General features: G+C 48.8%; 2 protein-coding genes across 8 annotated transcripts in view; both read right to left on the bottom strand.

Annotated features, from left to right (window-relative positions):
• Nucleotides 1-17,922, bottom strand: part of EIF4E2 (eukaryotic translation initiation factor 4E family member 2) — a 29,912-nt gene extending 11,990 nt beyond the window's left edge. For 2 of the 5 annotated variants that reach the window (XM_032355184.1, XM_032355185.1), the window contains exons 1-6: nucleotides 17,814-17,922; nucleotides 11,622-11,736; nucleotides 10,002-10,136; nucleotides 4,813-4,917; nucleotides 3,435-3,587; nucleotides 3,201-3,337 (exon numbers count right to left, since the gene is read on the bottom strand). In XM_032355184.1, the coding sequence (XP_032211075.1) occupies nucleotides 3,201-3,337; nucleotides 3,435-3,587; nucleotides 4,813-4,917; nucleotides 10,002-10,136; nucleotides 11,622-11,736; nucleotides 17,814-17,833 (665 nt within the window). In that variant the 5' untranslated portion in view covers nucleotides 17,834-17,922. The other 3 variants (XM_032355183.1, XM_032355182.1, XM_032355186.1) reach the window with 3 other exon arrangements.
• A 1,889-nt stretch (nucleotides 17,923-19,811) lies between these two features.
• On the bottom strand, nucleotides 19,812-25,342 carry CHRNG (cholinergic receptor nicotinic gamma subunit). Of its 3 annotated transcripts, none has more exons than XM_032355256.1 (12): nucleotides 25,234-25,342; nucleotides 24,899-25,038; nucleotides 24,617-24,661; nucleotides 24,333-24,442; nucleotides 23,641-23,796; nucleotides 22,819-22,916; nucleotides 22,342-22,542; nucleotides 22,028-22,142; nucleotides 21,692-21,806; nucleotides 20,782-20,995; nucleotides 20,428-20,561; nucleotides 19,812-20,153 (listed from the first exon to the last, which is right to left on the bottom strand). In XM_032355256.1, the coding sequence occupies exons 1-12, from the start codon at nucleotides 25,289-25,291 to the stop codon at nucleotides 19,980-19,982; spliced, it is 1,560 nt and encodes a 519-aa protein (XP_032211147.1). In that variant the 5' UTR covers nucleotides 25,292-25,342; the 3' UTR covers nucleotides 19,812-19,979. The 3 variants fall into 3 exon arrangements, with proteins under 3 accessions (XP_032211147.1, XP_032211148.1, XP_032211149.1); XM_032355257.1 differs by having other exon boundaries at nucleotides 24,333-24,439; XM_032355258.1 differs by lacking the exons at nucleotides 24,333-24,442; nucleotides 24,617-24,661; nucleotides 24,899-25,038; nucleotides 25,234-25,342 and adding an exon at nucleotides 24,000-24,322.
• Nucleotides 25,343-25,791: the final 449 nt, after the last annotated feature.

The following is a 25,791-nucleotide window of genomic DNA, read 5'->3' as shown; positions in this document are numbered from 1 at the left end:
TTGGAAGGCAAGAGGGAAAAGGCCATACAAGGTAACTCTGACAAATGCTGAAAACATAAAGAACAGGCATTTCCATATGCCAACAAATCTCCCGTCTTCCAGGTATTTCAACCAATTTTGGATAGGTGATAAACAGAGAAACAATCACACAAACACCTCCAGAATGTTCAGTACTAGTCCTGTTGTGTGTTCTGTGAGATCCCGGGCCATGTGCAGCCTGGTGGTCAATCAGGACGGGAGAAGTGCAGGGTGTTGCTGCCAAAATGGAAGAGCCACTTTGGAAAACTCCACATCACACCCACAGTCACCTTCAAGACACCATCAGGCGACCTGACCTAGAGTTCTACAAAAATGGTTTACTTCTGGTTTGGGTAGGAGCTCCTAAGAAAACTTAGAGTAATGAGACCTGCTGAAATCCTACATGCAGGTCAGCGGCCTGAAGGCTGTGCTGCAGGTGCGTACAAGCCAAGCCACAAAGCATCTGAGGGGCTGGTGTGCAGTACAGTCCGAAACCCTCAGGAGCAAACCTTACAGGATGAAGACATTTCCCCACCCCAGATCCTGATGCACAACAACCCTGGGGACCGGGAGAAAGGGAAGGTCTAGTACCCTGAAACCTCGCAAGCAGGACTAGCTCAAAGAGGAAGAGGATTTGGCTCTAAATGGAAAACAGAAGGGAGAAGGCTGGCAGAGAGCTTGTGGCTTGGGCAGCTCTGGCACAGTGAGAAAACCCTGTTAACACAAAGCGAGGAAACTACATACACACAGCCACACACAGACAAAAAAGCAGGGCTTCACCTCCAAGCAAGAGAGTTCTTTGAAGTAAAGGCAAACAAAGTCAGCGAAGCAAAGGCCAAGGATCCCCCTTTCCAACCTTAACAGACTTTCAAGCTGAATTCTAATCAGAAATCACTCTGGTCTAGTCATCACCGTGACCAGATGGGAACTAAAATTCAAGTACCAGAAAATGGGGTCTCATTTTGAGAGCGAGATGTCACCTCATTATGTCAGAACTCAGCAGAACTGGAACAAAATACCATGTGACACTACAATGGGCTTATGGAAATGAGGCTGCATTCCCCAGATGGCCCTCCACGGAGAAGTCTGTGCCATTCCTTAATATGGTGACAGTCAGTCCGAAAGGCCACTTCTTTGATGCACCATAAAGAGCGAGAGCATGAGACAAGCTAGTTTAGCACCATTTATTAAATGATCTCAGCTGTTGTTGTAGCTGCTGCGTGTCAGCCTGTTCTTAAAACATAAAATGCTCTTCCAATTCCTCTTGTCCAGGACAGAAGGATCTTCCAGGTAGCACGCCAACAGAACAAGAGACTCCGGTGATGCCAGCTTCAATGATGGTGCCATCCAGAGAGGGAGAGGGTCATGGCACATTCAACCGCGGCTTCCAGAGGTTTTGAAAAAGGAGCCTTTGGGGGCCCAGCCTGCCTGGCATTCTAGTGGAAGTGCAAAAGGTGGGCACATTGGGAGAGGAAAGAGAGGGAGACGCGAGGGAAAGTAGCATCTGGGACTCAAGGAGGGTTTCTGGTCCCTGTAGCTGCAGGGCTGGAGTGCTAGGCAGATCTCTTGATAAAGCAGCGAGAAGCAGACTAAGGCAAAGCCCACGGGCTCTCCTAGACTCTGTAAGGACTTGTTCACCCATTTCTACAAAAGTCAGGAAGAACCGCCTCAGGGTATTAGAGAGGGAGAATAGTGGAGAGGGCAGAGTTGAAAAATACCTTCTTTCCCTTTCCTATGCAGGTGAAAGTTTGCTTTTGAGGGGAATGGGGGATGGAGGCCATCTGGGAACCTTGAACGTAAGAGTCCTAGAAAAAGTGGTGTGGACCCCTCCAGCTTGGACTGTGTCTGGCTGGAGGGCAGAAACTATTCTCTCCCAGAACAAAGAATGGGAAAATCTGCCTAGAGAAAAACAAGGCTAACTCAGAATTGCTACAGCAAGCAACCGGGGCCATGGCTGGCTAATAAACTGCTGGTGGCTCCGGGTGAGTCACAGCCAGCCATATGATTACGGACCAACTCCTGCGGCAGTGTTTCCAGTAACAAACTGGCACTTAGCTGGTTTAAGCCAACTCCACCCACAACATTCTCCGTGAATGCATGGGAAAAAGATTCCCAAAGTTTCCCTGCTGAACAGCATCGCTGGGCTCATTACTAGTCTCTAATAAGAATAACATGATGATGATATTATTACTAATGATGACGATGATAGCAGTAATAATACTTCGTCCTATAAGAGCATTCTCCACCTGAGGACCTTCAATTACAAAGATTAAATCAGCCTCACAACAACCCTGTTAGGTAAAGTATTATTATCCCCCATTTTACAGATGAGGAGACTGAAGCAGAGTGGCAGAGACTTGCCAAAGGCACATATTGATACTGGAGTCAAAGGAGAGAGTAAAACCTAAAAGTCCCGACTCCTAGTTGGCTAGCTCTCCCTCCAGTTTTGAGAAAACCTGAGAGCCACTCCCCACAACTTCTTCATAGTAACCTGAATTTACTTATGGCTTCGATCACTGAAGGAGCAACTCCAACCAGTGATTCTCATTTGTGGACATTCAACTCTAGGTACCCCAAGTCCTAGGTAGATCACAAAGCTTACTTCCCCCCCTTTGGTATTCATGCTTCCCCCTCGGATTCTGCTCTCACAACCACACTATTCTCCTTCCACTACAAGTTCAGCTCTATAGACCAGGAAAGTGGGAGTCTTCATTCCCAATAATAAGAAGTCAACTTCCCAGGACAAAGAAAACAGACTGAGGCTAACAGGTTAAAAAGACATGCAAAAGTGGGGTGAGGGGCGGACAGGGAGGAGGACTTGACCGTTCAGTAAAATTATCTTAAAAAACAGCAAGAAAACGAAGAGCACTTTGTCTTTCATTTTAAGATAGTGGTTAGTGAATGAAAGACACGACAGCCCGTGTAAATAAAGCAAGCCCAGGCAGCGTAACTGGGACTGTGCAGAACGGCTCTCTCTGATACAAAGCGCCACATAGTGTAGGTGGGCAGGGTGCCTCACCAGCAAAGAACTGCTACGAGTGGCCAAAAGCACTAGAGGGGAAGACTGGTCTGTCCCTTCTCCGTAAGTATGGCTCCTGTTTGACCGTATTCCTCTGGGCCCAACTAAGGACCTACTTCTCCTAAGCTTAGGGACATACCCCCCAAGCACCCCCAAAACGTACTTGATGCTGTCGGTGTGGGTTTTGTACTCCATAATGGTGTTGGGAGGTAGATTAAGCACTCGCCGAAGCGTATCCCGGATTCGGGCTGTGGTTGCTTGGTCACTGGCAGTCTTATTCCATATTGAAATAATGTCCTCCTACAGGAGGAACAGAAGGAGTCGTCAAAGCAAACCAGAGGCAGTGAAGAGAGCAAAGGCAACACAAGAAACCAAACCTGCCCATGGTGTAGCTTACCTGAAACCGGACAGAGACCACAGCCCCACAGATCTCCTCCCCAACCATGAACTGTTCCCCCAACATGGCCAGGATAAGATTCTCCCAGCAACGGGACGCCAAGCCCTTCCGCAGCCGAATAATCCACTTGCCACCATTTTTATTTGCATCATCCTGTATAAGATAGAAAGCACTAAAGTTAAAATGTGGTTTTGCCGGTCTTTTACTTTTGTATGCAGCAGGAAAAAAGCCAAGGATCCATTCAACACTTAAGAAGTCTTGTCACTTTTCAGTTATTCAACTTTATAGGAAAAAACGGTGGTAGGACCAGGGAGATAAAAAATGGGAAAAAAAGAAAAACAAGGTGGGACTCCTTGGTATCAGCCACAACAATGAATGGCTAAACCGATCCTTTTAAAAATAAACCTCTTTTTCTGAAACTACTTTGGAATCAAAATAAAGTGATATCAGATTTCAAACATACAACATTCCTTGTTTCATTCACTATAAGTTTACCAAGTGTCACTAAGTCTCAAGCATACAGACGTGAAGCCACAGTCTCTACCAGATCTAGTCTAGTGGAGGAGAAAGCCAAGAAAATTAATCTCGGCAGTACAGTCTGACATGTGTTGCTGTAACAGAGATACGCTAAGTTAAAGAAAAACAAGACAGAAACACTCAAGAAGTGGAAACATTTAACCTGGGTCTTGAGGGATGTACAGTTAGGTAAAAAAGGCGAAGGGTCTGCAGGCATCAAGAAAAACACGTCTGTGTACAAACTGAGGCTGTGTGTCAGGGAGATATGCAAAGAAGATGGCTAGCTGCTCTGAAGGGAAGGCCTGGGCATGCTGGGAGATGAGGCCTGGAGGGTTAGTAAGTGCAAGATAATGGGAGCAATGCAGAGTTGCGTAGGGCCTATAGTTGGGTGTGTATGTATGTGCTCACATTTGTTTTCTAAAAAAAATGCCCTGGCATCAGAACAGAAGATGGGTTACAGCAAAGAGATCCTAGAGCCCAGCTCTGGGCCTCCAGCTACTGCTAGCTACTCCAGCTCACTTTTTACCCACTTCAATCACATATACACTGCAGTAGTATCTCTCTCTCTCTCTCTCTCTCTCACACACACACACACACACACACACATCCAGTTTAATGGGAATAAGGGTAATTAAAAAAAAAAGTCCTTTAATGTTGTTATACCACTTTAGTGATAAAAAAATCTTTGTAAACATACAGATAAGCGATGACATCAGTGCCCTTTCCCAGAGGTCCTGGCTCCAAGGATGTACCAAATAGTATTGTAGCTTTGAGAGAAAACTTTAAATACTTTAACCTTAGCAGGGCTAAAAAAAAAACCCGCAAACACTCAGAACAGCAGTCTGAGGTCCTCCAGGCTTACCTCCCACATGGGTTTAATTCCTTCTTTGAAGAGATGGAAGTCACTGTGGCCTGTCAGGTCCCCGGGACGTACCATGTGGCTATAAAACCTCCAGAACTGCTCCACCTGTAGAGAGAAGGCCCCAGAGCACAAAAGATTATCCTTCCTTTTTCTTTGAATGAGTATGAGATTTAAGAGAAGAACATAAACATGGAAGACACTCTGCTACAGACTTGACGTTTTGGAGGACACATTTTCTTTTCTTTTTTTTTTTTTTTTTTAAAGATTTTATTTATTTATTTGTCAGAGAGAGAGCGAGCGAGAGCGAGCACAGGCAGACAGAGTGGCAGGCAGAGTCAGAGGGAGAAGCAGGCTCCCTGCGGAGCAAGGAGCCCGATGTGGGACTCGATCCCAGGACGCTGGGATCATGACCTGAGCCAAAGGCAGCTGCTTAACCAACTGAGCCACCCAGGCGTCCCTGGAGGACACATTTTCATTTGGGGAAGCATGTGGGAAGGAAGGCATGCTGTATGGGAAGTACAGAAATATAATACTGTTGATACAAGGATAAACTCTTTAGGTGGAAAATGCCAGCCTCAGCCAGGACCCCTATTTATGAAAGCCCCAGAATAATCATTGCATGCTATAAGAGGACCCTGTTTTACACAGTGAAATCTTTCCAGTTTATTTTTTTCTTAAGTAGGCTCTATGCCCAACACGGGGCTTGAACTCATGACCCTGAGATTGAGAGTCTCATAGTCAGAGCGCCTAGGTGGCTCAGTCAGTTAAGTGTCTGCCTTCCACTCAGGTCATGATCCCAAGGTCCTGGGATCCAGCCCTGTATCCGGCTCCCTGCTCAGCCCGGGGCCTGCTTCTCTCTCTCCCTCTCTCCCTCTGCTGCCTCCCCTGCTTGTACTCTGTCAAGTAAGTGAATAAAACCTTTAAAAAAATTTTAAATAAATAAATAAAGAGTGTCACTCTACCGACTGAGCCAGCCAGGCATCCCAACACAGTGGAATCCTTTTAGTCTTGAGGTATATTAAGTGCCACATACATGTAATTTTTTAGAACCAAATCACTTTGTAAAAAATACAGTATTATTAACTACAGTCATCATGCTGTAGTCACATCCCCATGAAGTCTGATCGCTTCTCAATCACAGACTACTTACTGGCAGATACAGCACAAACGACAACGAATACATTTAGTTCTGTTTGGTTATTGAGCCATCAGTGATGGTATCAACCACATACTCTACTCTAACCCATGGTGCCCTTGGTAAGGGCAGGACGACCAAAACCAAACAGAACTCGGCCTCTCATATTTGGGGTTTAAGTTCCTCTTCTGAACTAGAAAATTTATGTTTCTCCTTGCCCCTCCTTCATAATCCTGTTAGAAAACTGGACATATTTCCTATTAGATGCATGCCTTATCAGATGTATTTCTCTATGAGATGCATGCTTATTTCTACTCATCAAGCTATTCCCGTTTCTCTCGGTAATGCCATGATAAGGAGACCTTACTTCCTTAACAGGTACTGGCCCCACAAAGTACTGGCCAGTGAAGAGGCACACTTTAGGAAGAAAGAAAAAATGTGGAACAGTGTGAAGACAGTTGGTATAGGCCAACACAGCAATGAGGAGGCTCTGAACAAACACCCAGCAAGACATCACAATGCATAGCTGAAAACAGGGCACTGAGGAGATGAGATTCAGGTCATACTTCTAAGTGTGGACAGTAACTAAGGAGAAGGAGACCTTACACTTTATGAAGCGGCTGTTCCTCTAGAGAACAGAAACATGGGAACTGTCTCATGTTACAAAGAAGTCAGGAACAAATGTCATTCATAGGATTTCGAAGCAGTGTCTCATCTCGACAACCGCTATGTTTAACTGTATATAGCAACTAGGGAGAGTAAGTGGCCATACATATTAAACGAGCAAACATCTTTTTCCACTCTGACACAGTAGGAACAATCAAAATACACCCACTAGAACTTATAGCTCACTGTGAATTAGAAATTGGGGGGTGGGGGTGGTTAGGGAGAAAGTATACCAGCACCCCCAATTCCCCAATTGAGCACTGCTTTATTAGCTGTCTGGTCTCTTCAATTCTATAGTCAGACTACAGAATCTCAGTCACCATCGTACATCCAAATCACAAGAGAGATGAAATACAAAACTTGAGAAATGTTATTAGGGTTCAAAAGATTTCCTCTTCCTTCTCTTTAGGCAATTTTGGTATTTGAAACTCCTCACTGAAACCGCAAAATAAATGTTCAGATTCAGAATGTAGGCTGCACACACACACACAAAAGACTTCAGAAATAATCTCGGGGGGCGCCTGGGTGGCTCAGTTGCTAAGCATCTGCCTTTGGCTCGGGTCCTGATATTAGTGTCCTGGGATTGAGCCCTGCATCAGGCTTCCTGCTTGGCGGGAAGCCTGCTTCTCCCTCCCCTGCTTGTGTTCCCTCTCTCACTGTGTGTGTGTGTCTCTCTCTCTCAAATAAATAAATAAAATTAAAAAAAAAAAAAAAAAAAAAGAAAGAAAGAAATAATCTCAGGGCACCTGGGTGGCTCAGTTGCTTGAGTGTCTGACTCTTGCTTTTGCCTCAGGTCATGGTCTTGGGTGCTAGGATCCAGCCCTACATCAGGCTCTGCGCTCAGCAGGAAGTCTGCTCTCCTCTCCCTCTCCGTCTGTCCCTCCCACTACTCACACACACACTTTCTAAAATAAAATCTTTGAAAAAAAGAAATAATCTCAACTACGTTCCTCATTTCATAGTTGAAAAAATGGGTTTCAGAATTTGCCCTGCCCTGAGTCCAGCACCATAGCAGATGAGCCATGTGATCCCAAAGACCAATGCTCTTTCCATTTTAAGACACTGCTTTTGTAGTCATCCTGACTTCGAGAACTTTTAAATATGGTCAAATATTAGGATTAAGGAGCACTGAGAAATACTGCTTTGGATTTGATAAAATGTTCCACAATGTGATTATTTCTCTGTGAGAAGCCTAATATTGTGAGACATTTCCTGATGCCTTGAATTATAAGACAGCCAACAGTGGTCACACATCCACTGATTCTAGAATGATACCCCAGATGATGTTAACAATGTTGCTCTAGTCAACTCAACATTCATGCCAAAGAGAAGAAAAGAAGAGGCACCTGGATGGCTCAGTTAAGCAACTGCCTTTGGCTCCGGTGGTGATTCCAGGGTCCTAGCCCTATATATGAAGCCCCATATTGGGCTCCCTGCTAAGTAGTGAGTCTGCCTCTCCCCCCTTCAACTTGTGCACACACTCCCTAATAAAATAAATAAAATCTTAAAAAAAGAAAAGAAAGGGCACCTGGGCGGCTCAGTAGGTTAAACTTCTGCCTTCAGCTCAGGTCATGATTCCAGGGTCCCAGTGTCCCAGGGTCCCAGGATCGAGCCACAGATCAGGCTCCCTGGCTCAGCAGAGAACCTGCTTCTCCCTTTCCCTCTGCCTGCCGCTCTGCCTACTTGTGTGCTCTGTCAAATAAATAAAATCTTTAAAAAAAATTTTAAAGAGAGAGAGGGGAAAGGTAGGCTCCCTGCTGAGCAGAGAGCCCGATTCGGGGCTTGATCCCAGGACCCTGGGATCACAACCCGAGCTGAAGGAAGAGGCTTTAACCCACTGAGCCACTCATGTGCCCCAAGAGTCACATGTTCTAATGAATGAGCCCGCCAGGACTCTTTAATTTTAAGCCCATCTCCTCCAAAGGGGCTTTCCCCAAGCTGGAATTAATTTCTTCTTTCCTCTGAACTTCAAGAGCACTTCAGCCTTCCCTATAGCACTTATCACTATAAGAATGACTTGCTTCTCTAAGGGCAAGAGCTTAATTCATTTTAGAACTCTTGGTGAATTCATTCAACAAACATTTCTTGAACCAAATATGCACCCAATACACAAGCTATTTTTAGTATTACAATAAAGCCTGTATCTACCAGTAATAAGGGAGTACAGGCGGGCACCTGGCTGGCTCAGTCGGAGGAGCATGTAACCCTTAATGTCAGGGTCATGAGTTTGAGTCCCACGCTGGGCATGGAGCCTACTTTTAAAAACAAACAAATAATTAAATAAATAAGGAAGGAAGCACAGGCTCACTAAAACAAATCCTTGCTTTGGGCTGAAATGATTATCAACTCAGCAGAGTAATCAGCTAATCTGATTACCAGATACATATGACATACACACACGCATATATCTGATTAATAATAAATGGAGAAATAGTCTAAGAAAGCAGCATGAAGTCTCACTTTTCTTGTTTGTAAAACATGGATAATATCACTGATCTCATAGGGTTATTATATGATCAAAGGAAACTACATCAAGTGCCTATTATTGTGTCATTCTTCTTTACCAATTTATTGTAATGTTTACTGTCAGAGTTTTCATTTCTAGTGTCTGCATTTTAAATAGGAAAAAACCTCCACAATTTCAAGAAAACAACAAATCCTGCATTTGATTCTGCCCAGAAATCAAATGTATAGCATGTAGGAAGTGCATAAAAATTTTTGCTGAACAAGACTGGTGTTAATTGCAAATATGGAAACCTAGCCACCAGTGAGGGAGACAGACAGAGCTGGGGCTATTTCTGACTCTGACAGTACTTACAACAACAATGATTAGGATTTAATTTTCTTTCTGAACACAGGAAAAAGATGCTACTTTATACACAGTTCCTAACGTACCCAAAACCCTAATGGGAGGTTCATTGTTTTTTTTTTTAAGTAAGCTCTCTGCCCCAAGATTAAGAGTTCCACGCTCTATCAGCCAGATGCCCCATTAACAGGAGGTTCTTAATGTAAGGAAAACTTTTGAATTTTACTCTGGACTTTACTGTCAAGCTTCATAAAAATAGATATAGTGTATTATAAAATGTTTTATCCTCCATGAAACTTTGCATGCAATAGGGAATCAGTACATATCTACTTAAACAAACCTGTTTTTTTTGTATTGTCCCTTTACAATCAATTTGACAACTCATATACTTCTTGATTCCTATGCATGTTACCTATGGATGTCTGATGAGAAATCAAGAATGAACAAACCTGACCTTGGGGACTCCGTCAAATAAGGAAACCAGAATCCTAAGTTACCAGGATAGTAAAAAAAACACTATGATGTAAATATAGGGACGAATGTTCTACAAAGGCTCATTACATTAAAGCAGTAAGTACTCACGGAGGCAAAGGTGCCAATCTGTTTGATATTCTGTTCATAGCTCTGTGAGCTGGTGGGACGGCCAGGGGTCCTTCTGGAGTACCAGAAAGTATAGTTGTACTGCAGGGGATGCTCTGCTGGTCCAGGCACAACAGCCTATCAAGTAAAGAAGGTGTGTTAATCTGGGGCATTTTTCACATGATCTGAGACAGAGAAAACATTTTACGGCGTCACCCCTTATCACCTCCACAAAAAGGACACATCCTCAATTACCTGCATTATGCCCAAGATTCCACTTACCGGTAAGTTTCCTTAGTGGTTAACTGACTCTAAGCTCCTGTAATGTTTTATCTGTATTCTTACGGCATTTTTAACTTTGTGTTTTCTAACTTAGGTATTTATGTTTATATCTTATCTCAGCCAAGTACTCCCAGGCCAAATATTGCCTCCTCTATGACACTTTATCACCTACTGGCTAGTAACCTGGGCAGGCTGCTTAACCTGTTTGTGCCCCTGCTGCTTATCTACAAAGTGAAGAAAATAATCATAACCATATCATAGGGTTGCTTAGCGGATCAAATAAATTAATAGATCTAAAGTGCTTAGCACAGTGCCCAGCACACAGTAAGTGCTCAGTGTCAGCTATCACTACTACTGTTACTATTAAATGGAAGCCCCTAACCCATAGTCTCATTCGCCTTTGTGTTCTCTTAGCACCTACAATGCTTGTATCTGGATAGTCCTCGACCTTGTGAGAGAAACAACTGTTTTGATATGTCAAAAAAGAAGATGATCTGGAACACCCAGGTGGCTCAGTCAGTTAAGCATCCGCCTCCGGCTCAGGTTATGATGCCAGGGTCCTCGGATCAGGACTCAGGCTCTTTGCTCAGCGGCGAGCCTGATCCTCCCTCTACCTGCCCTTCCCCCTGATTGTGCACACCTTTGTCCCTAACAAATAAATAAACCCTAAAAGGAAGAAAGAAAGAGAGAAAGAAAAAGAAATCTATCAGTCCCTCATTCTCTAGACTTTCTCTTTTTCCAGTCACTTTCAGTTTAGATTATTACTGACTAAAGAGTCTAAAATTCCAAGGGATATGTAGGATTAAATACTCGGCAGCAGCTTATGAAGCAACAAATAGCTCTGCTAAACTCCAAGGTTAATATCTCGTCATGCTGGGAGAATGCTGGAAAGCAAGGCAACATCTCAAGATCCTGTGGCAAGGGAAAAGTTCTAATTCCCACCATGAATGCCAGTGATTCAACAATCTTTTTCTGAGAACAAAAGCAGATATGCCAGTGTGCTTCAGTTAGTTAAGCATCTGACTCTTGATTTCGGCTCAGGAAATGATCCCAGCCAGGGTCCTGGAATCGAGTCCCAAATCTGGCTCCATGTTCAGCATGGATACTGTCTGCCCCTCTCCCTCTGCTCCTCCCCCTGCTTGAGCACATGTGTACACACATTCTCTCTCTCTCTCTCTCTCAAATAAATAAACCCTTAAAAAAAAAAAAAAAAAAAAAAGCAGCAGATATTCCAAAATAGGGTGCCATCAAGTTAATCTGATATCCTTAACCTAACAGGTTCCACAAGATAACCAAGTTTCAAGTCCAAAGGCAATTCTATCTATACAGCACAAAACTCACCTTCCTCTTACTGCTGCCCTGATTCTTGTCTCGTTCCATTTTTTCCTTCTCACCATCTTTCTGTGTGCTGTTTTCTTCATTCTGATCATGGTCCCCACTGTCATCGTCTTTCAATCTGAATGGGAAGGCAAGACAATGTTAGGCCATGAATGAGCTGATTCTTGCTTACCTAGCAAAGCCACAAGGTCAAATGAACTATCATATAACAATCCCTAAGTCAGTCAAAATAGAGACAATGAGATGTACAAGAGATGAGGGAAGAGCAAGGGAGTATAGAAAGGCAGTTAGGAGGAATTTCAAAACACACTGTCTTCCAGTTTTCTTTCTTTCTTTCTTTCTTTTTTTTTTTTTAATCTTATTTATTCATTTGACAGAGATACAGAGACAGAGACGGAGAGAGAGAGATCCCAGGACCTGGAGATCATGACCTGAGCCAAAGGCAGATGCCCAACCATCCAAGCTACCTAGATGCCCCCATCTTCCAGTTTTCTGACAGGCAAAGAAGCAAGAGAAAAACAGTTTAATTGATTTTATTTTTTTGGCCAAAAATAATGAATTGATAATAGTTTCTGGATTGTATAACTGCTTTGGCCTTTCAAATAAAGTTAAAAACTTACCTATCTTTCTTGACACTTCTAACCATCTCTCCTATCCTTCCCCACTGCAACTGCTTTAGTTCAGGCCCACTTCTCTGTCATCTCAGTTATCAAAATAAATCCCTAAATGGTTTCCCTAACACAAATCATTTCCACCCTCTATCCATCCTCCACATAGCCACCAGCATCTTTCTAAATGCAAATCTGAGGGGCACCTCTGTGGCACAGTCAGTTAAGCATCTGACTCTTGGTTTTAGCTCAGGTCGTGATCTTAGGGTCTTGATTTCAGGGTTGTGAGGTTGAACCCTGTGTTGAGCCCATCTGGCTCCATGCTTAGTGCAAAGTCTGTTTAAGACTCTCTCTCCCTCTGACCCTCCCCTTGGTGCTTGTGTATGTGCACATGTGCATTCACTCTCTAAGATAAATAAATAAATCTTTAAAAAAAATAAACAAAAATCTGGTCATTTAAATTCCATGCTTAAAACCATCAAACATTTAACTTCCATGCTTAAAACCATCCCTTGCCTTTTGATGCACACCCTGCAGGATAAAGTACAATGAAATTTAAGATCCTCTAGAATCTGATTTTTGCCTACTGATATTTCTTTCCCTTCCCATCTCCCAAAGCAATCTATAGTCCCACAGCTACGCCTCTGCAAACACTACCCCTCAGCCTCAGGTGCCACTCCTCCTATGTCTATTTTTCCCATTAAATGGAGGGATCTCTTAGAAGTCTTTTTAATCTTTGATCTCCAGCACCAAAGACAAGAAGATGTTGCCTTAACATATTACACGATGTTAAACGTTAAACATGAATCAATGTTAAACGAAAAGAAAAAGAAATGACTGAAAGAGGGAATGAATGTCTTCTTGCCTGGTAAGACAGGTCAAATGTAGAGTAGATGCTATCCTTCTAGAAGCAGTGAACTACCTACCCTAAGGCTTTCAGGTACATCTAAAGCTCACTGGATTCAGACAAAAAGATAAACGGAAGGTGAATTCACAAAGATAGGAATGTCATGTAATTTAGAGCTGGACCATTAGCTTACCATGGCTCTTCTCCAAAACCAACTTTGGCCCTAATGACCATCTAGTCAAACGGAATTAGGTAATTCTCAAGAAAGGACCTAGAAATGCTCAAGTGATAACCTTATATACCTACAGAAACATGATGCAAAGTATTTTGCATTTTCTTTTGCCCATAAATTTCCAGTGCATAGCACATAAAAAGCACTCAATAAATATCAGAATGCACAAACTAGCCATGTGATGAGGTGCCTTTTCTGCTCATTTCACAGCCCTACTTGTAGGGTATACTCAGGTGCATGATGCCATAAATGACCCTACCCCACTCTGTTCAAGGAATGAGTATGAAGGGCACTTGAATAAAGGGCATTCCAGCCTGGCCAATAACTGATGCCCCCATGGTCTTGCTCATAATTATGAGTAGATTCCTTGCTTGGCTTTTCATCCAGGAAATGAAAGATCACACAGATTTAGAAGCTGGGACAACTACATGGCTCCCACATGAGAAAAGCAATGAGGGTAGACAATGAACAAGAGCAAAGAAAACCAGTAGGGAGAAAGGAAATGGAGCAGAGAAAGTGGTGAGAAAAGTGGCTTTGTTTGTGATGCTGCCATCTTGTTTAGTTTGACTTCCCCAGACTTCTGGGAGAACATTATCTGTGCTTATTATTCTTCTTCCCCTTTATTAAACTCGAGATGGTTTGGTTTACTTTACTAAAGGAACCTGTATAGCACCAAGTCCCACATTTACCAAGCCACTTACTGTATCAGAGGTTAGACTGCCTGTCCCCAAGGATCTGATTGTGGAGATAATGTATACATACTTGGGAATCAGCTTGGTACAAAGGTCCTGCTCTCTATGTGCCCAATATCACCTCCTTCTTGGTCCCAAAAAACTCCTTGCACTCTTGTGTTATCAGCCTACTTACAGTTTCCCGATCTCACCCCTCTGTTATACTCACCGTGTGGTCTCTTCCCCTACTTAACTTGTCCATCAGGACTTGGGATGAGGGCCACTTTCTCTTAGAAACATTTCCTACTCTCCCTAGGCTGGATCAGGCTCCCCTCTTCTGAATCTCACCATACAAATGCTTGTACTTGTCTCAGATGTAATGTCATGGCTACGTTTTTGGGCTCCCACCAATCAAAAATTTCTCATGGTTTTTTATACCGAATAGGCCCAAGACAGCTCCTAATTCTTATCTTTGGGGCACACCTCAGGACTCAAGCCGACTCCCTCTCTTCTTACCTCTTAGCCTTCACTATATCCTCTGGGGTCCCTCCTCTTTAAATTTTGAAGAGGGGCAGTTTACTAGCCCCAAGAAAAGTTGGGGCTAGTAAGTTCCTTGGAGCTAAGTTCCTTTCTCTGCTGCCAATCACAACAAGGAAAGAGAAAAAGAATAGCAAAAATAATTATATCTGAGAAGAAACAGTGCCACTGAGATCCCTGAACCACACTTCCTGATTCCCTTCAGAGATGGTAAAAAGAAATCCTACGGACCTTCATCTTGTGTTATTTGAGAGTGGAGCTAGCCAACTACGCTGCCCTCAAAGCCCATACTTAAGGCAAATCACTTGCACCCTATGTTCCAGAGGCTACTCTTCCCAGCCTAAAGCTGGATTTGAGCCAAGATACCATCAGGACTAAAAATCAGTGCTCCACAGACTCAGGAGCGCAATTAGCATCTCTAAGGCTATCCAGACTGAGTGGCTAAGTCAGCTCATCAAACCTTCTGCCCAGGTTTGTCCTTATACTCTCTAACTAGATGCTTGTGGATAGGAACTTGGGTCTAATTCATCTTTACATGTCCAGCATCAGTCAGAGACAGACAACAAACATGTTTAATGAAAACATTTCTAAAATCAAAGCAATAGGGGCACAGTTACTGAAGTGTCTGCCTTCGGCTCAGGTCATGATCTCAGGATCCTGGGATGGAGCCCCACACCAGGATCACTGCTCAGAGGGGAGTCTGCTTCCTCCTCTCCCCTCTGCCCACCCCCGCTGCCTGTGTGCACTCACTCTCTCTCAACTAAGTTAAAACTTAAAAAATAAAATAAAATTGGGGCGCATGGGTGGCTCAGTTGGTTAAGTGACTGCCTTCAGCTCAGGTCATGATCCTGAAGTCCCGTGATCGAGCCCCACATCAGGCTCCCTGCTCAGCAGAGAGGCTGCTTCTCCCTCTGCCTTCTGCTCTGCCTACTTGTGCTCTCTATGACTCTGTCAAATAAAAATCAATTTAAAATAAAATAAAATAAAAGCAATACAAGGCAGAATAAATAGGATGAGTGCCAAACAGGTGGCTTGGACAATACTTTAAGAAAGGGCCAAAAGCTAGCAAAGAGAGAATAGTGACAAAATCGAGTATGGCATCTAGAGCTGAAAATTAATCAGTCTGGGACTGCAGAACAGTGAAAGCATCTTAGGTTTTACATCATGTCAACAGATCAATGACAGGGGCATTAACTGACTTGACAGATGTGGGAGGTAGGGTATAATTATAGTCCTAGGTCAAAGTCGAGCCCACTGAGTAGAGTAAGTTAGAGCTCTTCTTTAACCTGAGCTCATCAGACTAGACTACAGTACCCAGGTCCAGGCAATGGACTTTTATGATGCTGGCAAACTGGCACCAGTCCTTAGGAACCATGTGGTTTAGAGTATAGAAGCCAAAATGTAACAATGGTCTAAAAACTGCAGATTTTGGGGGATCAGGGCTGGCTCAGTCAGAGGAGCTCCGGGCTTGGGGCTGTGGTTTCAAGTCCCATGTTGGGTGTAGAGATTACGCAAAGAAATAAACTTCAAAGCCTGGGGCAGGAGTGTGGTCTCTAATTGCTAATTTCAAATAAATGAAATGCTTTGGTTTTCTCCTGCATAGCTAAGAGATGTTAAAATATTCTGACTCGGTATAAGGAATAGCTAATAATGAAACATTAAAAATGATCCAGGTTAATTTTTGTCAAGAGGTACTTGAACCTAGGTTAAACAACACATCTGGGTTTGAATTCTGCCACATGGGCCTTCCTGTTTTTGTGGACAAGTTACCCAACCTCAGGGGGCCTCATTTTCCTATCTGTAGAAGGAGGTAACACGACCCCCTTTGCAGGGTTGTTAGGAGTAGAAATAATACGAGAGAAGTACCTAGCAAGATGCCTATGGAAGCCATTGCTACTATTCTTAAATTAGTTTACTGCAGATTGCTAAATGATTTGGGCAGGACTGGACTAGATGACCCATAAAGTGCTCTCCTAAGATGAAATTCTGATTTGTTTGATCCAGCGGAGGAACAGGGTTTGCAGAAAGCTTCACTGAGGGAGGACTTAGATCTGGAACTTGGTGCCCCAGAGATTCAAGATGAGGGGTACAAAAGGGGAAGGGGGAGTGTGGCTGTTCCTACTGAGATGGGCTCAGCTAGGCAGCAGACTTTTTCCAAGCCCCCAGAGACTTCTCAGAGACCAGGAAACATTCCTGAGGAGCTGCCTAGAGGGCTGAAACCCAGGACTCCTGAATTTGCAAACCAGCACTCCTTGTCCTGGAAAAATCCCAACTTGCCATCAGCAGACGGTCACAGCCTAAACAGTGATGCCACTTTACATTTCTTCCTCACTATGAGCAGTTCACAAAGTACCTTTAGGCACTGTTGAATGTGATTTGATCTTTATCACAGGCCAGGGCACTAACCACTAATGTGCCTTAGATAACAATGGCTGGGTAACTCTTCTGCTGTCAAATAACTGGGAAACTGGTGGGTCTGGGCCTGGAAATCCGGGTCTTTGGAGATCAGATTTACCAGATTATTAGAAGAGAGATAAGAACATAAACTACCTCAAGATACAATCGCTAGAGGGAAATACTCTCATTTCTTTTCTGCATTTCCCATTGATGCTGAACTAGGAACAAATAGGGTAGACACGAAGTAGAGACGGGGGCAACGTCAAGTGTACTCGCTAGGCAAGAAAACGAGCAGCTCCCCGTGAGTGTGTCGGAAGGAAAAAGGAGGAGAACGGAAGTAGGAAGAAGGCTGAGGAAGACCAGGGGCATTCCCTAACTGAGCAGCCTCTAGGCGCAACAGCCACATCGTCTCACTGCACCTTCCCAACTCTTGGACCCGGGCTGTTACCGTCCCCACTCTGCAGATGAGAACACTGACTCAGAGAGGCGAGGTGACCTGCCCAGGCTGGAGAGCGTGCGTGGAAAGCCGGCTTCAGAGGCAGGGCAGCCAGGCTGCGGAAACACCCAAACCGCCGCGGTCTCCGCCCCTCCACGCTGCCGGCCACCCGCACCCACCGGGGCGGGGTGTCCAAAACGCTGCTTCCGGGCGTCACAGCCACCTCCTCCCCGGGCCCCCGCGCTTCGCCGTCGGTCCGTACGACCCCCGCGTCTCTGGGACCCCCGCATCACGCCTTCCCAGCCCCCTCTTCTTCCCCGCCGGCCGCCTGGGCCAGGGAGGCCCGCAGCCCAAGCCCGGGAGGGAGGACGGCGCCGGGGAGTTTTGCCGCCGCCAGCCCCGCTGGGGGGCGGGCGCGGGGAACGGTTGGGGGAAGGGGCCCCGTGGGGCGGCCACGCGCCACTCACGCGTCGAACTTGTTGTTCATCCTCTCACCGCCGCCGTCGCCACTGCCTCACGGAGTGACTTCCGCTCCGCCAGGTCTCCCCCGGCTTAGGGCCCGGCTACTTCCGGCTGCGCGCGGCGCAGCGGAACGTCGGCGCCCTACCTCTGTGTGGGGCGGGTATCCCGGGACGCCCGCCTTGGGCGGCTGCGCGGAGGCGCGGGTTTGGCGGCCGGCAGGGTCGCGTGGGTTCTTCGCTCTGCCCGGGTTCCTGTCGCGCGTCCGAGGGGACGCCCCGCCTCCCTCCCGCGGCGGCTCGGAGAAAGAGGCAGAGCCGCGTCGCTGACCGTGCGGGCTCTGGACTCACTGCTTGGTACAGATCCCGACTCCACCCCCAGACAGGCTGCGCGATCCTCCCCGAGGCTCTTTCCTCTTGGGGTACCGGCCACACTGTATTATAGCGCCTGCCTCTTCGGGTTGCCGCGCGGATGGAATGGGATCGTCAGTGGCAGGCGCTAGACCTAGTCGCCCGCAGTAAGTGTAGTGTTGTAAATTTTTGCTTACTTGAGCCAGGAGCTAAAGAGCTCATCTCCGCCCTTTGAGGCAAGTCAGAGAAGTTGAGAGACTCACCCCGGGGGACAAAGCTAGTGAAAAGCTTACAGGAACCACAGATGGGCCCACCGTCATCAAAGTGCCTCCCGGATCTAAATCTCGGCTCCAAATACACAGGGGGACCGCGCATATAAACTGGAGTTAATGAAGTGAACCTGCTGGTGGTTGAGCCCCAAAGCCAGCAACCCTGTATTTGGGGGAGGGGGTTGTTTCCGGGGTTCCCCCCCCGCCCCCGCAATGTCCCATTGTCAAGTCTTACGTGGTACTTTCACACTTGGGAGTCACTTTCACCTGCACCTTTGATCCTCTAATGTGGGTAGATAGGAACTGAATATAAATGTACCCGCATTTACAGAGGCTCAGGGGGCACGAATGAGTTGCTCAAGTTGTCTTATCACCTGTAAGACTCAGGCCCCAGCTGTACTCTCAGAGCAGGGCCTTTCCTCTCTCCCAGGAAGACCTCAGCCATCTTGTTTCCTAAGTGGGGCCAGGGGAAGCTGGTCAGAGTCTCCTCTCAGAAGGCAAAGCCCAGTGATTCCCTGTTACCTCCCAGCCTTTCTGCCTACCTCTTCGTTGTCTTAAGCATCCTTTGGGACCAGTGCAAATGCCCCAGCCCTTGAGAAGAGAAGAGGGGTCTGTTTTCCAGGCCATGGAATCTTTCTTGGAGTGTCTAGAATTGGGTTAGGAATTCTGGACTCCAGACTATTTAGCCACCAGTGTTCTGGGAAGCCCTTCTTACCCTGGGCCTCAACTTGCCCATCTGAAATGTGGGGGAATAGTGACTCTTACTTGTCCATGATGACCTGAGGAGCTCTTAATTCATGGAATCTTTTGTGATCAATGACAAAGCATAGAATGCAAAGGTCACTGGTGCAGGTGAGTATTGGCTGCTTATAGCACCCAGAAGGCAGGGGAGGGAGAGTAGCAGCTGGACTGGGCTGCTGCCATTCTTTCAAGAGAACATTTCGCACCTGTCTTGACCTGCCTCCTTTAGGGGCCTTTGGGGAACTTGTAAAAAGGAAGGGAGGCCTAGGCATGGAGGGATGGGACCTTGCCTAGTTGGGAACATCATACAAGACAGATTCCTTAGGGCTTCAGAAATGAGGGGAGTAAGGGGCGCCTGGGTGGCTCATTCGGTTAAACAACTGCCTTTGGCTCAGGTCATGATCTCCGCCGGGTCCTGGGATTGAGCCCCAAGTTGGGCTCTCTGCTCAATGGGGAGTCTGCTTCTCTCTCTCCCCTCTGCTCATGCTCTCTCTCTCTCAAATGAATAAATAAAATCTTAAAAAAAAAAAAAAAAAGAAATGATGGGGCTTGCTAATGCTTTGCTGAAATGAGGGTGTTGCCAGGAGTAGGTAACCAGTGCCATGTGGTGATCCCAAGAGCACACACTGCCCACAGCCATTTTCAGCCACTCCAGAACTCCAGTTTGGTCTCTTTATTTCCCGTGCTTTTTTCAGGGCCGTTGGCCTACATGGCCCTGCAGGGCACTTCCCAAAGGGCCCATCATGACCTCAGCCACTGAAGAACCCAGCTGACAAGACTCCATGTGTCTAGCAGCAGTTGGTTGCTGGTTGGCTCAGTCAGGTGGGGGCAGGTATGAGCGGGGGTCTCCAGGGAATGGCAGAGCGGGCACCTGGTTGTAGTGGGCCATGAGGAAGATGCCAGCAGTGCCACAGACAAAAAGTGAGAGCATAGCCAAGAAGCAGACACGGTCCAGTACGCGGCCCACCAAGAACCACTCCTCACTCCCCTGGAGGCGAAAGGCGGGGTGTGGGATGATCAGCAGTGACACCAAGCCTGCCCTGGATCACTGTGTCATCCTTGGCCATCCAGCAGGCCTCTATTCTCCATGGCTTTGGGCCCTTCTCACCTACTTCCAGGCCTTAACCTGCCTTCGGCCATAGTCCCCTGGCCCCAGTGTCCCAGTTCCAATTTTCTCATCCCATTGCCCTACCACAGCCACCCCACTCATCTTGCCCCCGTCTCAGTTCCACGTCCCTCCCCGGGTACTGAATCCCCCTTACACTGTCAAAGTGACTCTGCTGGTGTCGGGCGAGGGCAATCAGGTTGCAGGCTTCCACACATGCCTGGATGGCGGGGGCGGCCTGCTTCAGGCTGCTGCACCACTCCTGGCTGTGCCCTGGCTCCGGGCCTTTCTCTGTGGGAGAGAGGGTAAGGTCAGGGAATAGAGCGGAGAAGAACTAGTCTGAGAAGGCAGCCTCTCCCAAGGGGCCCTAGCTTCTCTCTCCTTACCCGGGACACTTAACAACATTCATCTGCTCTGCCTGGTCCTTTGGCTGAGAGCTAGCCCTCCCTGTCTGGAGTCCCTGGGGAGGAGTGTCTCCACAGTCATCCCTACCCCACAACCCCAGCCTCACCTAGCTTCTCCAGCGCTGCCCTCACAAGCCCGTTGTGCTGCCGCTGCCGGAAGAGAAGTTCACTTCGAGGCAGGCTGAGAGCGACCTCTTCCCCAGCTGTGGGCGACCATCCTGAGGAGCCGTTCTGCAGCTGGCGCTGGGGGTCGGGCACAGCTGCTGGGGAAGGTGGGCAAATGTGCATCCGCAACAGCTGGGGCAAGAGCCGTAGGAACACCTGGAGAAAGGATTTGGTGGCGGGCTTCAGCTAGAAGCCAGCTGACCTGGTATGGAGCTGGGTTTCTGAGCCCAAGGGGAAGGTTGAGCGGGAGGGCTCAAGCCACTAGGGGCCCAGAGGCAGCACACGATGGCCAGGGGCTTGACCCCGCCCAGCTCCGCTGGTCTGTGCTAAACACAGGGAGCCTAGGTCCTCCAACTTGTGTGCATGGCAGTATCACCAGGGCACTCCCTACCCAGGTTTCCAGACCCCACCCCCGCTGTTCTGGTCCAGAATGCCTGGGGTGGGCCTGAGAACCTGCATTTGCAACAAGGGTCCCTGTTGGCTGTAGATCACACGGACTCCGGAGCCAGACTGCCTGGGTGGAATCTTGCCTCTGCTTCCTCGCCAGGCAACCTTGGGTAAGTTAATGAATCTCTCTGTGCCTCAACTTCCTCACTTGCAAAATGGAGATGGGACTAAAACCCACCTTGTGGGAGATCTGTGATGATCAAACGCGTCTGCACGCATAATACACCGGCCACATAATAAACACTCAGGATTATATTAATCCATGGGGCACATGTTTCAAGATATACACAGGGGTGTTTGCCACTGAATGTGGCAGGTGAGTAGGGAAGGGGAAGGGGTGGAGAGGAGGACGTGTGTGAGTGGACTGGACGGGAGGACGCTGAAGTGGGCAGGGAGGGGCCTTGCCTTTCGGACCCCACGAGCCATGGAATGTGTGTGGGGGGACCGCAAAGACACGTTGAGCACGACCACAGCATTCACGACAATGAGGATGGTCACCACCAGGAGGAAGGTGAGGTACCTGCCGGGGTTGAGTGGAGGGTTGAGCAGGAGGTGGGGCTGGGCCCTTTGGCCCTTCATCTCTAGCTGCACCCCCACTCTTGGCACCCAACACCCCCAATCCCTTAGGGTGAGGGGTTGGCATTGAGGGAGGTGGGTGTGGGAGTGGCAGGAGGGACTTCCTGCCCTGACTTCTGGGCAAGGTTGGGGGAGGTGGGCGGTCGGCGTGAGGGGCAGCCTTACTTGCTGATTAGTGGCACTGCCTGGGAGGTCTCGGGCACCTTCTTGGCCACGAGGAAGAGGAAGACAGTCTGGGCCAGGAGCACGTTAATGGCGACGGTACACTTCTGGCCCCCCGCTGCCCATAACCAAGAGATCTTCAGAGCTGATGTCAATTTCTCTGCTGTGGGGCACCTCCCCCACCCCATAAGGAGGCCGACGGCCCTGGTCTCCAGGGACAGGTGGTCCTGTGTGCGGTACCCCAACCCTGTGTCCTCCCAGCTCGTCCCTGTGCTACCACCTGGGGCCAGAGCTCCCCTCCCACCGGCTCCTGGTACCCTTGGCAGGAAGGAAGTAGATGAGGATGGCGACTGAGGAGATGAGGACACAGGGTGCAATGATATTGATGACATAGAAGAGGGGTTTGCGCTGGATCAGCAGGTAGAAGACGACCTTCTGGTGGCCTGCCTCCTCCGCCGGTGCCTCCACGTCTAGCAGCATCTTGGCAGGCCGGTGCCGGATGGCCCACTCCCCATTCTCTGCGGGAAGCAGGCCAGGGTGGGCACAGAGAGAGAAGCCCCCATCCCCTAGCTGCAGGGTGCCCAGCGCAGGCCCAAAGGAGCACCATTCAAGGAGCCCAGAAACATGATCCCCCTCCCACCCAAACTAGGAGAGAAGAACTATGTTGAGCCTTTAAAGATATATTTTTATGGATTACTGTGGTTTTCACCTTGGGTTACAGGGAAGGGGGTCTGAGCTTAGTCTGGTTCTTCCCTGGAGGCCAGGTCCAGCAGGGATCCTGGGAGGAAGTTTACCTGTGAAGGCCTCAGGGTCGATGAAAATCCACTCGATGGTCTGGCCATCTTCCTGGCTGAGCTGCAGATTGATCTCATTGGTGCTGTAGGTCTGGGACCTGGGAGATGGGGAGGGAGGGGGGATACATTTGAGTATGGGTAAAGCCACCTCTGAGGTCACCCAGATGATCGTCCAAGGAAGCTGTGGACAGTATTGCCTTCAAAAGTGCAGCCCAGAGGGGCACCTGCGTGGCTCAGTCATTAAGCATCTGCCTTCAGCTCAGGTCCTGGGATAGAGCCCTTCACTGAGCTCCCTGCTCAGCAGGAAACCTGCTTCTCCATCTCCCACTCCCCCTGCTTATATTCCCTCTCTTGCTGTGTCTCACTCTGGCAAATGAATAAAATCTTTTAAAAAAAAAAAAAAAAGGAGGGTCTCCTTGTGAAAAGAACACTTCTCTAAATTATGGGAAAAACCCTCAAACAGACTTTCTCCCCCACACCCCATTTCTGGATAAGAAGACTGATTCACTCTCCACCTCTCCATGGGGTGAGGGGTGACGCTCGTGAGTGCCTTCTTGCCCACACACCCTGGTCATTAATTCCTCCTTTGGGGTACAGGCAGGGAAACTGAGGCAGGGAAGGAGGATGAGCAAGGAGACTGTGGCTTAGCAGGGAGGGATGTGGGCATCTTCAGGTGTCTGAAGATGACAAGCACACAGGCCCCCCGAGAGCTGGGTTGGGCCCCTGCTGAGACTGCCTAGCATCCCTCAGCCAGCCAGGCTCCTCTTAGGTCCACGCTCTGAATCCCTCCCCGCGTCCCCTGCCCCTGGTAAATGGCCTCACTGGAATACGAGGGAGCAGTTCTGCCAGTCGAAGGGGAAGTAGGTGACAGAGACCGGGCAGGATGAGCGGAAGATGGCCGGTGGCAGCCAGTAGACACATCCGTCAGGAGACACCAGCACGTTGCAGTAGAGGGCCACCTCGAACACGCCGTCCACGCTGTGCATAGGCCGGGCCGCGGGGTCACGTCCCCGGCAGCCCCAGGCCAGCCCTTGCCCTGCGTGGATGGGGCCTGGGGACAGCAGCCCTTCGCGGCCACAGGGTCCACCACCTCCTTCCAGAGGGCTCCCCCACCACACCCACCTCCCGGCTTCCTCCGGCCTGTCCCCTCATCACCAGGGCCTGGTCACAATGGTACTAACATCTCCCCAGCTCTTGCCAAGTGTGGGAGGTGACCCCGAGTGCAGCCCTCCATGTCGATTCACTCCTGATGGCTTCTGTGGCAGCTGCCCTCATCCCCGCGGCCAAGGGAGAGCAGCGGCCCACCAGAGGACCCGGGACAGAGGAGATGGAGCCCGGCCGGGCGGGGGGTTGGGTCTGCTGGCCTGGCCCTGCCCCCTGCGGCACCTGCTCCTGCCAGTATTTCCCGGTCTGTACCTTCTGCTCACCGGGCCCTTTCCCCGGAGCCCCCTAGTACTGGGCCCTACCCTTGTGTCCTTTTGTCCCCCCCAACCCCTGCTTGCATCCCTCCTCACTTGTTTTCCAGCACGACATCCGGCCGCCACACCATGGTGGACGGCACCCTCAGCACCCAGAGGCCTTCGTAGTCTTGCGGGTCCCAGCGCAGGCGATAGTCACACCACTGCTGCAGGGGGAGTGGGCTTGCCAGGCCCTGCTCTCCGCCAAGTCACCCTCTGCTCCCCCCGGGAATGGTGCTCAGCCCAGGTGGGTCAGAGGAGGCAGGGAGGGGATGGGGGAAGGCAGGTAGCTCTAAGGGCACTGGGACCCCATAGAAAAAGACTGGGGGGTGGCCTCTTACCATCTCTATCCAGACATTGGTGGTGAGGGCCTCCTCTCGCTCATTCTAGGGGTACAGAACAGCAGGATGAACCCCCATCACTTGTCTTCTCCAGATGTTAGTCCCTCTAGACCCCCGTTGGGTGCTACAGGACCCCAGCCTCTTGGGCAGCCCTCGTGGGAGATTTCTAGCCCCCCAGCCTCCCCCCTGTGGAGTCCTTCCTCCTCCTCTCCCTAGCAGGTCCCAGGGGCCAGGTACACTGGGCCTTTATCTCCCCCACTGCTCTCCAGGCCTGTGGCTCACCAGGGAGATGAGGTTGGTGAGTGTGAGCTTCAGGCTGACATTGACCACGTCCGAATCGCGCTCAGCGGGCCTCAGGTGGGGGTTGTAGCTGTGCATCAGGTCCCCGAGCAGACGTTCCTCCTGGTTCCGGCCCTCGGCTCCTGCAACAGACAGCACTGAGCCTGGGTACAGGGGTTATGGGGCAGATAGAGGGAGAGGCCACAAGAGGGTGTGATGCGGAGAAGTAGGGTGCTGGGCGTGGGGGCAGGCTTCAGTAACCCTCTAGACCCTCTGTCCCCTGGGCATTGGGTCTCTACTCCAGTCCTCCCCAGGCTCCTGATCCCCTGTGTCCACACCCAAGCAGACAGCCAGCAGCAGCAGGAGGAACAGCAGCCCTGGGCCGCCCCTGAGCATGGTGCCACAGCTCTCTACAATGATGGGTGGGACAACAGCTCCCAGCTCAGGGCAGAGAGATGCAGACTCTGGGTCTCATATAACAGCCCAAGCTCCCACCCCAGCCAGGCCAGCCCAGCCCAGCCCCACCAGCTGTCCGACCACAGCACTGTCAGCTGTTCCAAGATGGACAAAATGCCAGGCTCATGTTACCTGGGCTGGGGAGGGGACAGAGGGGGCCTATCTGCTCCAGTAGAGACAGCCCAGCCTCTATCCCCACTCTCTGATTCTGCTGTCCCAGCCCCTGTTCCTTCTCTTGGGGGAGCTGAAGACAGCCAGGGACAGAGAGATGTGGGAGGGAGGCAGAGTGTGAGGAAGGGCCCTGAATTGGGCTCTCTCATTCTACTTCCTCCAGGGGGGGTTCAGGATTTGGGGAGGTATGGAGGCATGTTCTGTATCAGAGTTTCTCTGTGATGTGGTTGAGGACCACAGACTGTCCCACCAGCCTAATATCTTCATGG

This window comes from Mustela erminea, chromosome 8, assembly GCF_009829155.1.
Source record: "Mustela erminea isolate mMusErm1 chromosome 8, mMusErm1.Pri, whole genome shotgun sequence".
Classification (NCBI taxonomy): Eukaryota; Metazoa; Chordata; class Mammalia; order Carnivora; family Mustelidae; genus Mustela; species Mustela erminea.
Note: the sequence above shows the minus strand (reverse complement) of the source record. Positions and strands in the feature narration are given on the sequence as shown.

Coding starts and splice junctions, on each gene's coding strand:
- CHRNG (XM_032355256.1), bottom strand. CDS start 25,291: ATGCTCAGGGGCGGCCCAGGGCTGCTGTTCCTCCTGCTGCTGCTGGCT. Junction 21,807..22,027: donor GCAGTGCCACTAATCAGCAA/GTAAGGCTGCCC, acceptor CAACCCCGGCAG/GTACCTCACCTTCCTCCTGG. Junction 20,996..21,691: donor TGGCTCGTGGGGTCCGAAAG/GCAAGGCCCCTC, acceptor TCCTTTCTCCAG/GTGTTCCTACGGCTCTTGCC.